The sequence below is a fragment of the Manis javanica genome, chromosome 18, assembly GCF_040802235.1.
Source record: "Manis javanica isolate MJ-LG chromosome 18, MJ_LKY, whole genome shotgun sequence".
Taxonomy (NCBI): Eukaryota; Metazoa; Chordata; class Mammalia; order Pholidota; family Manidae; genus Manis; species Manis javanica.
Genome location: NC_133173.1, coordinates 10,095,205 through 10,108,242, shown reverse-complemented (window position 1 = coordinate 10,108,242; position 13,038 = coordinate 10,095,205). Strand labels below are relative to the sequence as shown.

Sequence of the window (13,038 nt, the reverse complement as noted above, 5' to 3'; positions counted from 1 at the left end):
CAGTAAACTCTTTGCTATTTAGGCATTTCAGTATAGAATAACAACTTAAAGGTTCAGATTTGCCTGACCTAATATGCACCATTCCTAAGAACTTTTGAAGGTTATTTTTGCTCAGCATTTTCAGCCTAACCCCCGCCCCCATAAAAAGTGTTTAAGCTAAGATTAAAACATTTGAAATGAAATACTTTTTACAACTTAAAGGTGGAAAAGCCTTTGAAGATTATCTATTCTTACAACCTGCAAAACACATCAAGGGGTCTGGAATGTGCATCTCCTAACATACCATTCTTTCCTTCTAACATGCTGGCTGGCTTGCTAGTTGCAAAAAACATTGATATTTCTAATTGATTAGCCTCTTCAACTCTCTTTTCAATTAGTACTCCTCAACTCTGGAGGCATTATTTGAAGTCATTATGATCTAAGCTAAGGTCACCTTATAAATGCATGATACTCTTCAAGAATTTGGTAAATTTTGCCAGCGATCTGAGGAGAAGTTTGGGGAAAAGTTTTGTTATTCACCAAACTGTAATTTGCCTAGCTAAAGTCAGCAGAGAATATCCGTAGGGGATTTTGTCAAAACTTTTTTAAAGTTTGCCAACCTTGAATGCAGAATCTGGGTTGACAAGAAGATGTGTGGCTAGGCTTCATGCTCTTGAAGATAAAGAATTATTCAATTAATCAATACACCTCACAGTGAAGGATTTTGGAGGCACTAAAGTTTATGCAGAGAATAATAATCGCATTAAATAGAGATTCATCTTTGCTTCGTTTTCATGTCACTCTCCTTAAACATGCCTTTCGTGGGTGGCCATAAAATAAATGTATTGATTTACAAAGAAAGGGGACAAAAACAGAATGCAAATTAAGATGCTTAGAAAGCCACAAACAAAAAATAAATGAAGAGGGCAAAGCCATTTGATTTTAAAAGGCTGAGTGGACTTTTAAGAACATTACAACCACTTAGGCAAAAATCACAGACTGCTATTATTCTCCAGGGTATTGCAGAACAAGTCTTTCATGCCTTTCTGAGGTTTTGCTTGCTTTAGAAGACACAAGCATTGTCTCAATTGAGCCTAAGAGGTTCTGTATAAATACCTAAACCTTGCAAACATTAATGGTTAGTTTTTAAAAAACAACAAACAAACTACTTTTGTGAACTTAGGTGAAAATTCCAATTGACATATGCAGCCATGCTAAGCAACACTTGCCACCTTGTGGATTCCCATGTTCTCGGAAGAGTTTCTAAAAGCTAAAAATTCAACATACTTCCTTTGGTTTTTAAAATAGTAAGGCAAACACTTCATTGACTTTCACTTTCTCACTAATGCATTGATCTCAAGGTCTGATGCCTTGTTTGATGAGACATACCATTAAACTTTGGACAAAGATCTCTTTCTGTGTAGTTTTTCAATTCATAGACCTTGTTTTGACTTGAAAGTGGTGGGGGGGGCCCGGGAGTGGGGTAACAGAGCAAGGCACTCACGTATCGCTGGGCAATCTGCTTTCTTTCGCTGGCGTCCGCCAAGGGGCACACACACAGATCAGAGATGGAGACTCCTGCACAGGGGGTCAGTGTAATCAGCATCAGCAGAGCCCCCCAGCAGCTCTCCAGCGGCAGCTCCAGGAGGTTGGCTTGCTTGAGTGGGAGTGCCGCGATATCCACTTTACACCTAGAGAAGTTGCAGGAATCAGAGAAAGGAGAGCGATTAGCTCAGAGCCACTTCAGAACCTCCAAAGCACCTGATTTTTATTTCTCCATTCCCCAAACCTCACTCTGTGTGGACCTGGATTTACTGAGCAGCAAGCGGTGCAGGGGCTCCCCTGGCATCTAATACTCACTCCCGGCCTAACGAACTCTACGATTAAGGAGAAGAAGAGGTCAAGAGAATCAGAGAGAAGACAGTAGGGAGGCAAAGCAAATGAAAGGGAAGAGGTCTTTGCCAAGTAAGGTCTTCAGAAAGACAACGAGACCAAGAATTAGAAAAGAAGTTTACAAGTTCAAGCACTGTGGATGGAGGCTCCATATGGCTTCTCTGAATCGGGTCTTTCACCAGCAAAGAGAATAAAGGATCCTGGTTCAAAAAAAAAAGGAGAAAAGACAAGAGAAATTCAAGTGGGAGAGGGTTAATGGAGAAACTATTTTCTTCCAGATTAATGCCAACTGGCCAGTTTTTATTTAAAGAAATGTGTTAAGGTGTTTTCCTCACAGGCACGGGTCTACACGGTTTCCCCAGGTGGATTTCTTTTGGACAAATGGAGCATGAAGTGTTGTTGATTGATCCCGTTCAGCAGGGTTGCCAGGAAAGGCTGCACCCATATGCTATAAATTGCATGTTTTCCACCTCTTAACAGCTAATGTGCTGGCAACGTTGAAAAACCTCAAACACATTTAAATACGGAAGCAAACACCAAAAAGGGTGGCTGAAGTGCTAAGCCATTTATTTGCTTTAACACTGAAATCTCCAGTTTGCCTGGACCACACCCGCTTTGTTTATGCACAGGTGGGGGATGTAGGCAGGGTAGAGCAGAGGGAGGGAGGGGAGGCAGCGGTAGTAGTGTCTAGATGTAATGCGATGTGTGTGTGTGTGTGTGTGTGTGTGTGTGTGTGTGTGTGTGTGTGTGTGTGTGTGTGTGTGTGTGTGTGTGTGTGTGTGTGTGTGTGTGTGTGTGTGTGTGTGTGTGTGTGTGTGTGTGTGTGTGTGTGTGTGTGTGTGTATTCTCATTCCCCCTTCATAGACTGAATAACATGAATATCCAAGACTTTATAAACGGATGGAAGCACTGCCTCTCATAATGTGCGACAAGGATTCAATGGACTTTGTATGTTTGCAGATAATTAGAAACAGGTAAACGTACCTAATATACAAAGTAATGACAATTGTGAGTCACATGGATTTGTAAAACATTCCACTTTAATACATTTGAAAGAGTTGGCAATCCTTTCCGAAAGAGAAAAATACCAATAATATTAAAAGTCTATGCCAGTTTTTAGGACAGGAAAAAGTATTTTAATACTGGTATGTACCTATAAAATTACATGTATATGGGTATCGGTTTCCTAATTAACAAAAGTAATTCCAATTATGAGAAAAAGTGGTCATTAGAGCTTTTGCATGGAATAAATCCATCAAGTATTTTGCCAGCAGACACATTACTAAAAAATATATCTTTTTAAAATATTAGGATTTGAATCAAAACACATCTTTCTGAGCAATAAGAAACCTTTTAAAGCTAAAGTTTGCTACTGTGAAAACAGTTACTGAGTATTTTTTATTTCATAAGCAAGTATACATGAGCAGGGTATTAATTTTGCTTGGAAAGCAAGCAATGTGAAATGTTTTAATTATGCCATTTCTACCAAACTCACTAAGTCTTAACAAATATAGCAATAGTACATGTGGTTAAGAACACTCTGCTAAGCATTATTTTACACTGTAATATACATTTTTATTTAATAAAGCTCTTTCTTATGGGAAGATGAATGATCCAAATTTTGGAAGAGTTTTCTTTAGTGTTTAGTGTACTTTCATTAGCCCATATTAGCAATGACCTACTTACAGCACATTCATCTTAGTATCATTTACAATGACAATTTATTTTTGTACTTTGAAGTTTACCTTTATGTTGTGGCAGTGGTTTCCTTTGCTGTTTGAACCAATTTAGACACAAAAGCTCTAAGAGTAAACAGTGTTTGGCGGTCAAAAATAGTGTATAATTAGGCAATAATAAATTTTTTCTTAGCTAATTCACAATGGATCTGATATTAATTCTACAAAGTCACCTAAAGGAACTGTGAGCAAAATCAGCATATTTACAAAAACTTTGCGAACTCTCCTAGTGATCATTTAAAGGCACAATTACTTGAAAAGAACAGTTTATTATCTTAAACAAAAGTTGAATCATGTACCAGACGAAATGCAAAGTAAATACTGGGTTTCTTCTCAGAAAGTTTGCATTCACAAACTTTTCAGACATTTCTGTCCACTGTGAAACTTTTGCACATCTCATTTTTTAAAGATTATTTGGATGATGAAGAAACAACACCTGCATGAAAATAACCCTACTTTAGATAAAAGAGCCCCATAAACATCAGACTGAGGGTTTTTGTACAAACTTCATGGATTCTACATTCCCAGTTAAGTAATGATTGTATTCAGCCAAATACTTATTTTTTCTTTCTTAGTGACTTGAAGGAGCAAATTAAACTGATACGTCAGCATCAGGTCAATCAAAATCAGACTTTGATTCTTTTGCACATGGATTATGACCCGGCGTCTTCAGATCCCTGCTTCATCATGTGAATTGATGTCTTAGGCCTTAAGAATTAATTTAAAGCTACCCTTTCCCCAGTACTAACAATTAACTTCACTTTAAAAGTCATCTAAAGATGACTTTCTATAAACTCTACAACTGAACTGTTCTCTGTATCCTATCTCCCTGGCTTCCATTCGCTCCCACATTCTGGGAGAACGGAGGAAAGATAGAAGTGAGAAGAAATTAATTTCAAACACATCCTCTCCACCAGGCCTTCCAGTTTACTCTATTTCAACCCCAGTCCACACTGTTCTGGTTCATCCTCACATCTGAAGGGCTGGAAGCCCTGGAGGTTAGCCAAAGGCTGGAAGAATTATCTGTATTAATCCCCACCTAGAAAGGGGTAACTGCATTATTGATAAAGGAGAAGCAAACAATTTTTTTAAAGGACTTCCCTTTGAAAATTACAGATACTTGTACCACACTACTCTTCGAACCTTCTGACGAGAGGTAAGTATCGTATGAACAGGATGACTTTTTTTTTTAACATTCAAGTAGAGTACGTAACCTAGAATCTTTAACATATAAACATTCTGAATACGTTCATCAAAGGTATTTTTAATATAAAAATCTAGAAAAGAGAATCCAGACTTCTCTTCCATTTTCTATAGCGTTCCAGATTCTATCCTCAGAAAATAATAAATAATTTGGTTGGTCTCTTAATTCTTTCCAGTTTCAACTGAAGCATTACATAAACTATAGTCTTTTTCCTCGGATTTATTTTCTCTGGGTAGTAACTGTTATGGTTAGAGGACCGGATCAGCCTTACAATGCCTCAGAGAACAGATCCAGCCGTTTCCTGGGCAAAAACATCACCTCCTCCCCTTTTCTTTCTCATTCCTAATAAACAATGCTCACTCACTGTCCAAATCCAGAATTTTATAGGTGTTGTTATATATTCTTTTCCCCTTCCATTTTATATCCCCTAAATCTCTTCCCAAATGACATAAATGGCTACTTTATGAGCATTTATGAAAACTCAGCTTATTACTGTGGGTGCAAATTTTCTTTGAAAAATAACCTCAGTTTTCAGATATGTGGTTTGAAAGGTTCTCATGCTGATTTTTTTAATTATCATTAAAAATCATACCAACATTAATAAACAATAGGCACTTAGACGATTTTTTCTATGGAGGTCCAGAAGGAAAATACTTTCAGTTTATGGGTCATTTAGTCTGTGTTGCAACTACTCAGTTCCCCTTGTAGCATGAAAGCAGTAATAAACAATGTAAATGAATGAATGGGGATGTTTTCCAATAAAACTTTATTCAAAAACAGGCAACTAGATTTGTCCCTTGGGCCCTAGTTTGTTGAGCCCTGACCTAGACATATGCTAATGATTTAGCTGTAATGAATTACCCCAGTGGAAGTATTTTCAAAATAAACAAGGTTGACTTCTGCCAGTAAAACACATTGATGAAAGTATGGGAGATACTGACCTAACCATAATTATTTAAAAGTAACTTTTAGCTCCCCACAGCCCAAGAAACTCTGGCCAACATATCCAATGATGTGCTTGTTAATAAAAACCAATAAAGCAATACATCTCACAAAACTGCTCTTCCATCTGATAGAAACAATGTTGAAAACACATGACCTATGTAAGAAATGTAATTAATGAGCATGAGCAAATTAGGTCTATTTCCATGGCATTGTGTGTGACTTCACATGACAGGGAGTGACTGTGTTTGCACAGTCCTTCAGAAGGTGCTATACCCTGGCCCACTGGTGAACAGGAAGCTCTCATTCCAACTCAGATTTTAGAATATCCAGTCAATAAGCGCTCCACACAGTAACAAGCTTTACATTATGGAAACAAAATCACAGAGTGCACGATTTGTGAAAACCCAGGAGCCCCATGCTTCAGTCCAGGAGACGGAATCCGAGGGCTTTTTGACCTCACTTCTCTCTGGTCCCATCTCATGACACCACCATCCTTCATCCTTCTCATTCCTTTCCAGTTTGTGTTCTTCCTTCTCTCTGGGTCCTTGCCCATCTTGTCCCATTTTCCTGGACAGTTCTTCCTCTAACCTCCTTGTCGGGCTAACTACTACCCATCTTGCAGGTCTCAGCTTAGACCTCTGTTCTTCCAGGAAGCCACCCATCCCAACCTTGCACCCTCAAGCCACTGCCTGCTTTGGACAAAACTTGTTCAGGCCTGGGGACAGAATCCCTATCTGTATCATATTCCACTGAATTATTGGCGCTTTGCAGGCTGTCTGGTATACAATGTGCTATTTGTTGAGCAAAACCAATGAACAAACTCATAAATGCCAATGGCATAAGGAAACTAAAAGTCAAAAAAATCCAAATGATAAAATCAGTGTTTTTTGTTAACCCATTAAATCTTTTGCTTTCTCTATTTCTCCCCCATATAAGAAAGAAATGGAAATAAATGTCTTGCCTCCTAGATTGAAAAGTCAATGTTTCTCAAACAAGGTCTAAATTATTATTTTTTTCTTTGCAACAAGCTTATGTTAAAGCAAGCCTCTCTAGCCCACAGGCAGTTAATGTGCTGACTTAGCATTGTTTCTGACCTCCTGTTCTTGTCTTTATCCATTAATCCCACAGCATTTTAATGTTTTAATTCAACACATAATTTTACCATATCACTCAGCCAAACCTGTTCAAGTTTCACTTGCCATGATAGCTTTTAACCTCTTATTCATTACCATAATTCTATGTTTTATATTACAGACTGGTCAGCTTTTAACTTAAACGCAAGGGGCAGAAAAGAGTGTTACAGTTTTAAAAGCTGTAAATCTCAGAGGCTAAGGAAGTGGGGGTGAACAGGAAGAAAATGGTGAATGTGTCAAGCCTGGCTGTAAAAGCAGATCAATGACATGGGGTGCAATTTGTCCAGAGAACTATTCCAGCCCTGATTCTCCCCTGCACTGGAGTCACTAATAAACTGGCAGAATGACAGTGCCACTTTCTAAGGCACCACGGGGGACCGAGGATTAACTCTAAGGTAGATGGGCTTGTGCATTCTCATTCTTAACTTTTCCAAACTAAACGGAACCTCGAATATTCTGAAACAAGTTAATCTCTAGAATCCCCTTGAAATGCAAAATATACTTTAAGAAGATGAGATGATTATTTTGAAATGGCAAGGGTTTGCAATAAGATAAAGCTATATTTATACTCTTGCCATTCTGTTTAAATGCTGGAGCAGGTTAAACTTAGCTTTATGTATTACACCTCCTAAAAGTTCACTGTTTTTGGACCACGGATGGTCTCTAAGATGACCCTGTCTGTTATTTTTTTCCCCTGTGAATAAACACTGCAGGTAGCAAGCACCATAGTTTCAGGGAGCACTGGATTGGCTCAGGCACCTTCTTCTCACCAGCCCTGACCCCCTCAGGAGTTACCTGAGGGAGTGGAAGATGGCAGGTGGACCACGACACAAGGGGACTGAAGACAGCTCTACATGATTCGTGAGAACATGAAGGAAATTGGCTGCCAAACAAGGCAGGGTTTTAACCATCACCAAGTCAGCAACCCACTAATGCCAACGTGTTTTCTCTTCACCTAAGCAAACACTACCCCAGCTCTCCCATCCACACCAACAGAACTCAGTGGGGTTAAGGCTAATGGACACTGCTCAACGAGTGATGCTCTACCATGTCCTGGAAGACCATCATGACTCACGTTGGCAAAAAAATACAAAAGAAAATGTCTATACTGTGTTGAAAACACAAAAATATGCTGAATGTTATGAGTCATATCTCATTTACTTTAATTTCATAGTTAAGTCAGAAGTGTTGTGAGATCTACGATTGCCATACAGAAAAATCGCAGAAAATGGTAATAGTAGTATTTAACATTGGAGCTTTCAAGAAGACCTACATATTAAATAGACATGGCTGCCGATAGGCATGAGGAGCTTTTAAGTTGGCCAGTGATCCCATTACACAGACAGCCAGATTCCACATGCAAATTCATCACTCAAGGTCACAGATCTAGTGAACAGTATCCCAGGATGTGGAACTCAAAGGCTGGTGTTCCTTCCCTCACGTCAAACTGCCTGTGATGAGAAATTTGCTGATGAGAATTTCCTCGGAGAGGCTGTGCGGAACTTTTGATTAGTAACATCAAGGTGTTCTCCAGAGACAAAATATGAGACAGGCTTTAGGAGACTGATATGACTCAGTCACACCATCAGTGAGCCTCCTAATGCAAAGAGATAGTCCCCAGCGGTTGGGAGATAAAATAACTGAGCCTTAGAATTACAACAAAGACAGTGAAATGAGAACAAATAATAAGTGAAAAAGTTCAAATAAGAAGAAACAGTAAGTAACAGGTCTGTGATGTGCATATGCTAGCACAATGCCTCCTCTAACTCTGATAAGCAGTATATATTGTAGGGAGACTTCACCCCACCAGAAAGTTCGCTGCAGGGTGATGCTGGGTAGCAGCTCCCAAGAGATACTCTTGTTATCTTTTGTGCCTCAGGAGAGGAAAAAGGAAAAGGATACCAACAAAAAAAAATCATTTAAAATCCATGAAGAGGAAGGACAGAATGGCCATTAGGGCAAGTATATGCCTAAGTTACAAACAGGAAATAGCTAAAATAATAACTGAATACCCAAATGACAAACGTGGAATAAAAGGGACATCTTAAATTATTTTCTGTGTCTGTGAAGAAATTTAACACTCCTTTGGAAGAGCATTTCCTGTGGGGTGAAGGAGACATGACAGCACAATGACACGTGGGACGAAAGGACATTATTCTTTGCGCCTACTAAAATAACACGCTGGCCATTCATCACTGGAGGCCCATCATGCAAATGACACTTTGGGACACAGAGTTCTCTGCATTTGTGCATTGACGTAACTCATCCTTGCCCCACAGGCAAGCACAAAGTTTCTGACACTCTTCCTGTGGGTATGGGCAGGGCACTGGTAGGTACTTGGCGGTACTGAGAAATACCAGAGGCATCGCTCAGTTACCCTGTGCAGGTGGAGGAGGGAAAGACAGGTCTGGACTAGTCATCTGTCAGGCAATATCTGTGACATGCTTCACCCCAGGAAGACCTCCTGTGTGAGCTGGAAAGTGTGACATGACCTTGTTTGCTCTCTGAAAGGCCCAACTTGGTGCAAGAGTTTTGCCAATGAAGCAGTGGCTGCTACCTGTGAGATAAGCAGAGAGTCAGGGACCCGGGGGGTCATGCAAAGCAACATAACCAGGACTATGATGTGCAGAGGATGAAGCGCCCAGGCTCAACTGGTGAATGTGCCACCCTCCTGGGGGTGTTGGGACATGCACAGTGGAATGTGGATGTGCCTGTGTGGATTTTCCACACAGTAACTGGGGAAAGGTACTGGTATCAGGTGGGTGAGAGGCAGATTTACCAAACAACCTGCGACACAGCGGACAGTTCCATGCAACAGGGGGCCTCTGAGGAGAAGCACAGCAGGAATGTTCTGTGGGCACCAAACTCCTCAACCTCTATCTCAGGACGAGTACTAAGGTGGAAAGGGGTGATGATGACAAGCAGAGAGCATGCTGGGTGCCAGACACTGAGCTAAGTATTTTATGAATAGAAAGCACTGCACGAGGTATGAGGTTAGCTGTGTCTCATCCCACATCTGCCTCTAAATTCCTTGCTGATGGAAAAGAATTTTACTTCTCTGGGTGTCTGCATCTGTAAAATTAAGGGGGGCTGTACTCAATGAGTGATGTTCAATCTTTAGGTTTCAGCAATAAAACTTTCCCTCAAATGACACCCCAAAGAAAAGCACAGGGAAGAGTTGAGAGGCCGTGGCCCCATGGGAGAGGTTTTAGGAGACCCTCTATTCCCAAGGGGTGTCCCCAAGGCATGTTCCTGATCCCAGGGTCCTGGAGAAATTGGTTTAAAAAAGATGTTCAAATAGCCATTGAGAGCCCTTTAAACGCAATATTCTAACTACAAATTGTCTGTGTATGAGATGAACAAAAGGCTGTGATTTGGTGAAAGCACTTGATCTTCAAAAACACCAAATCCTACTCACTGCTCTGAAGTCCATGGCCAAATCATTTGTAAACCGTACACTCCATTTCCTCATCTATAAAATGAGAATAATCTGAAGGCTATTCGAGAGATCAGAGGTGATGTGTGCTTCCACCAGCATCTCCTTTGTGCTTACTGTGGGCGCAGCGGCGGTGCAGGCAAATCTCATCTAACTGTGTTCTCACCACAATCCTATAAGGAAGCTATAATACTCATAGTATCATTTATTACATATGGAAGACTCCCTCAGTAAAGTTGGGAGGATCCAACATAAAGAAATGAAGGAAAATAAATCTGGCCTCAATGGATTTCATAATGGTTTGTTACAAAATTCATGAAATACATTGAAAAATTCCCATCATTTTAGGATAGTCTGCTCCATATTCTTCCTAAATTATGTGCTATTTCACTAAGTAGCAAATTCAAAAGTATAGGGTACATTGGATATGTCTATAAACATTTCCCAAATAGTCTAAGATGGCACATTATCTTTCTGGAGAGAATTCCTGACACATACTTTTTTCTTCTGTCTTCATCAACGCTAAACAGCATTTACCAGTTAAAAATAAAAGCTTGCGTCAGGTCACGGTCCAGCTTCCTCAGGGCTCCTTTCAGGGTGGGGATACGAGGTTTTACACTAAGCCCAGACAAAGATATTCTCTCAGCCCAGCCGCACGCAGAGACAAGCCCCGCACGCATCTCCCATCATGTAAAAAGCAAAGGAGACTCACGTGCCCAGACATTCCTCGTGTTTTCTGCTGTCTTTTCCCCACACTTCAATGTCCAAAATGCCCATCCTGTCAGAGAAGTAGTGAAAGTCAAACTCTTCCCGCCACTGCGGATTTGCACTCTTACACAGTGTCTAGAAAACATGCAGTTATAATATTTATTTTCTTAAAATGCCATTCATCGCAACAGCAGCTACGCATTAATGTCATTTCTAAACCTCAGGAGATCAAGATCACAGGCCTCTGCCTTATAAAGTTACACTTTCCGTTTTGGAATGAAAAGGTCTTTGAGGTTTTGGGAATTGGTAAAACATCAGTACTCTGTTCGCTCAACCCCCAGAGTCAATTATTTATTTACCCAAGTTAGGAAGGAATACTGTTACCCAACAAGAAATCATAAATTATAAATATACATATACATACACCTATGAGATATATAATCATGTTATTATATATGTATATAATATCTGTAGGACATATCTCAATAGATATTTTACAGTTCTCTCTTATAGAAGATACTACTAATTGGTTAATCAAATGCAAATAACATTTTTATTGGCACCGCCAATTTAGCCCTGGCTTAAGAACTATATAAATTAACAATTTGGGCTCTTAATTAACATCTGTCAGATGCATTTTACATGAGAAATTCATAACTTGTCCAAGGCTGCCTATTTTTAAATTTGAGTTACTGAATCCAGTCAGTAGAGTGACAGGAATACTGGGGAATTCCACAGCAGCCAAATCTAAAAATGAACTGGCATGGTTTGAAAACTCCTTAAGCGTTTCTGTGTTCTCCAAGAGGGACTGCAAACTGCTTCTATGTTTGATTCATCAGCAGGATTTTCATTTTTGTTTCATTTACCTATATATTCAACTGGAAAATAAAAATGAGCAAAAATGCTGGCTACCGAGTATGAGGTTCTCAGGGCACCAGCATCGACAATTAAATCCCGATAACTAGTCCTACATGGGAAAACAGGGCCAAATCAGACCTCAGGGACAGCCAATCACGTAGCATCATTTAAGTTCTTTTTCACATTGGGCTTAATATATCAAATACAGAACATAGAAACCATGAAAAAAAAAACCTATTAGACCATAAATTAAATTCAATATTCCCTAAGGGGGAATGTAGCAAATATTGGATTAATTCTATACTTCACCTCCGTCCAAAGGGCTAAGTGTGCTTAGCGATGAATAAAGGATTCTATAAATCCTTTGCCTGACCCCAGCTGCCTAAAGAAATCTTTGTGGAGAGATGTTGTCACCTTGGCTACCCTCACTGTGAGATACAGTCTGAAACTACCTGTTTAAAAAAATGATCTATATATTTCTGCTGTAACTCAGCCTTAATTTTTTTTTCATTTTTTATAAATGATTCTCCAGCCTGAGAGAATTAAAGTAAATGATGCTTAATATTTGATTTTGCAATGAAAATTGTTCACAGGAGACAACTTCTTACCACCCTAAATCATATTCCAACTTGTCCTCAATCTGTGATGTCCTCTACACTGGAAAGCCCGAACTACAAATATCCTTGGGTCTATTTTCAAAATCTTCCACTGATTTGTTGTTTTTCTAAGTGGCTTTTGGCAAGGGATTTAACTTTCAAGTACCCTAGTTCCCTCAATCCATAAAACATAGGAAATATTCCTGTCTGACAGTTATGGAAAACTAATTAATTACCATGGTTTGGAGACTATGGTTTTTGAAATAAAAACCACGTCAAATTACTAAGATTAAAAATTAAATGGAATTTATATCAGCAGAATAAGATGACTGATTTTTAAAGACAGCTAATGCCATGACTTTTGTTCAAAACAAACCACTTTTAATACTTTACATAGTTTATTTTTTTACATAATCACAGCTAAAAAAGGCAGCCCTGGATGTATTTTTGGCATTAATACTAACAAATAAAAGAAAGGGAAAAGTATATAATTTTGAAAATATTCTTAGTTGCCTCAAATATTTCAATACAAATAATATTACACTATTTT

General features: G+C 39.2%; 1 protein-coding gene across 7 annotated transcripts in view; it reads right to left on the bottom strand.

Moving 5' to 3' along the window:
• The window catches only part of MCTP2 (multiple C2 and transmembrane domain containing 2), a 198,250-nt gene that overhangs the window by 94,716 nt on the left and 90,496 nt on the right, over window positions 1–13,038 (bottom strand). For 6 of the 7 annotated variants that reach the window (XR_005056531.2, XM_017648516.3, XM_073227182.1 and 3 more), the window contains exons 10-11: window positions 11,039–11,169; window positions 1,484–1,670 (exon numbers count right to left, since the gene is read on the bottom strand). Coding sequence is in view for 6 of the 7 variants with exons in the window: in XM_017648516.3 (XP_017504005.3) it covers window positions 1,484–1,670; window positions 11,039–11,169 (318 nt within the window). In the remaining variant the exon portion in view is untranslated. The remainder of the gene's footprint in view (window positions 1–1,483; window positions 1,671–11,038; window positions 11,170–13,038) is intronic. The other variant, XM_017648517.3, reaches the window with a different exon arrangement.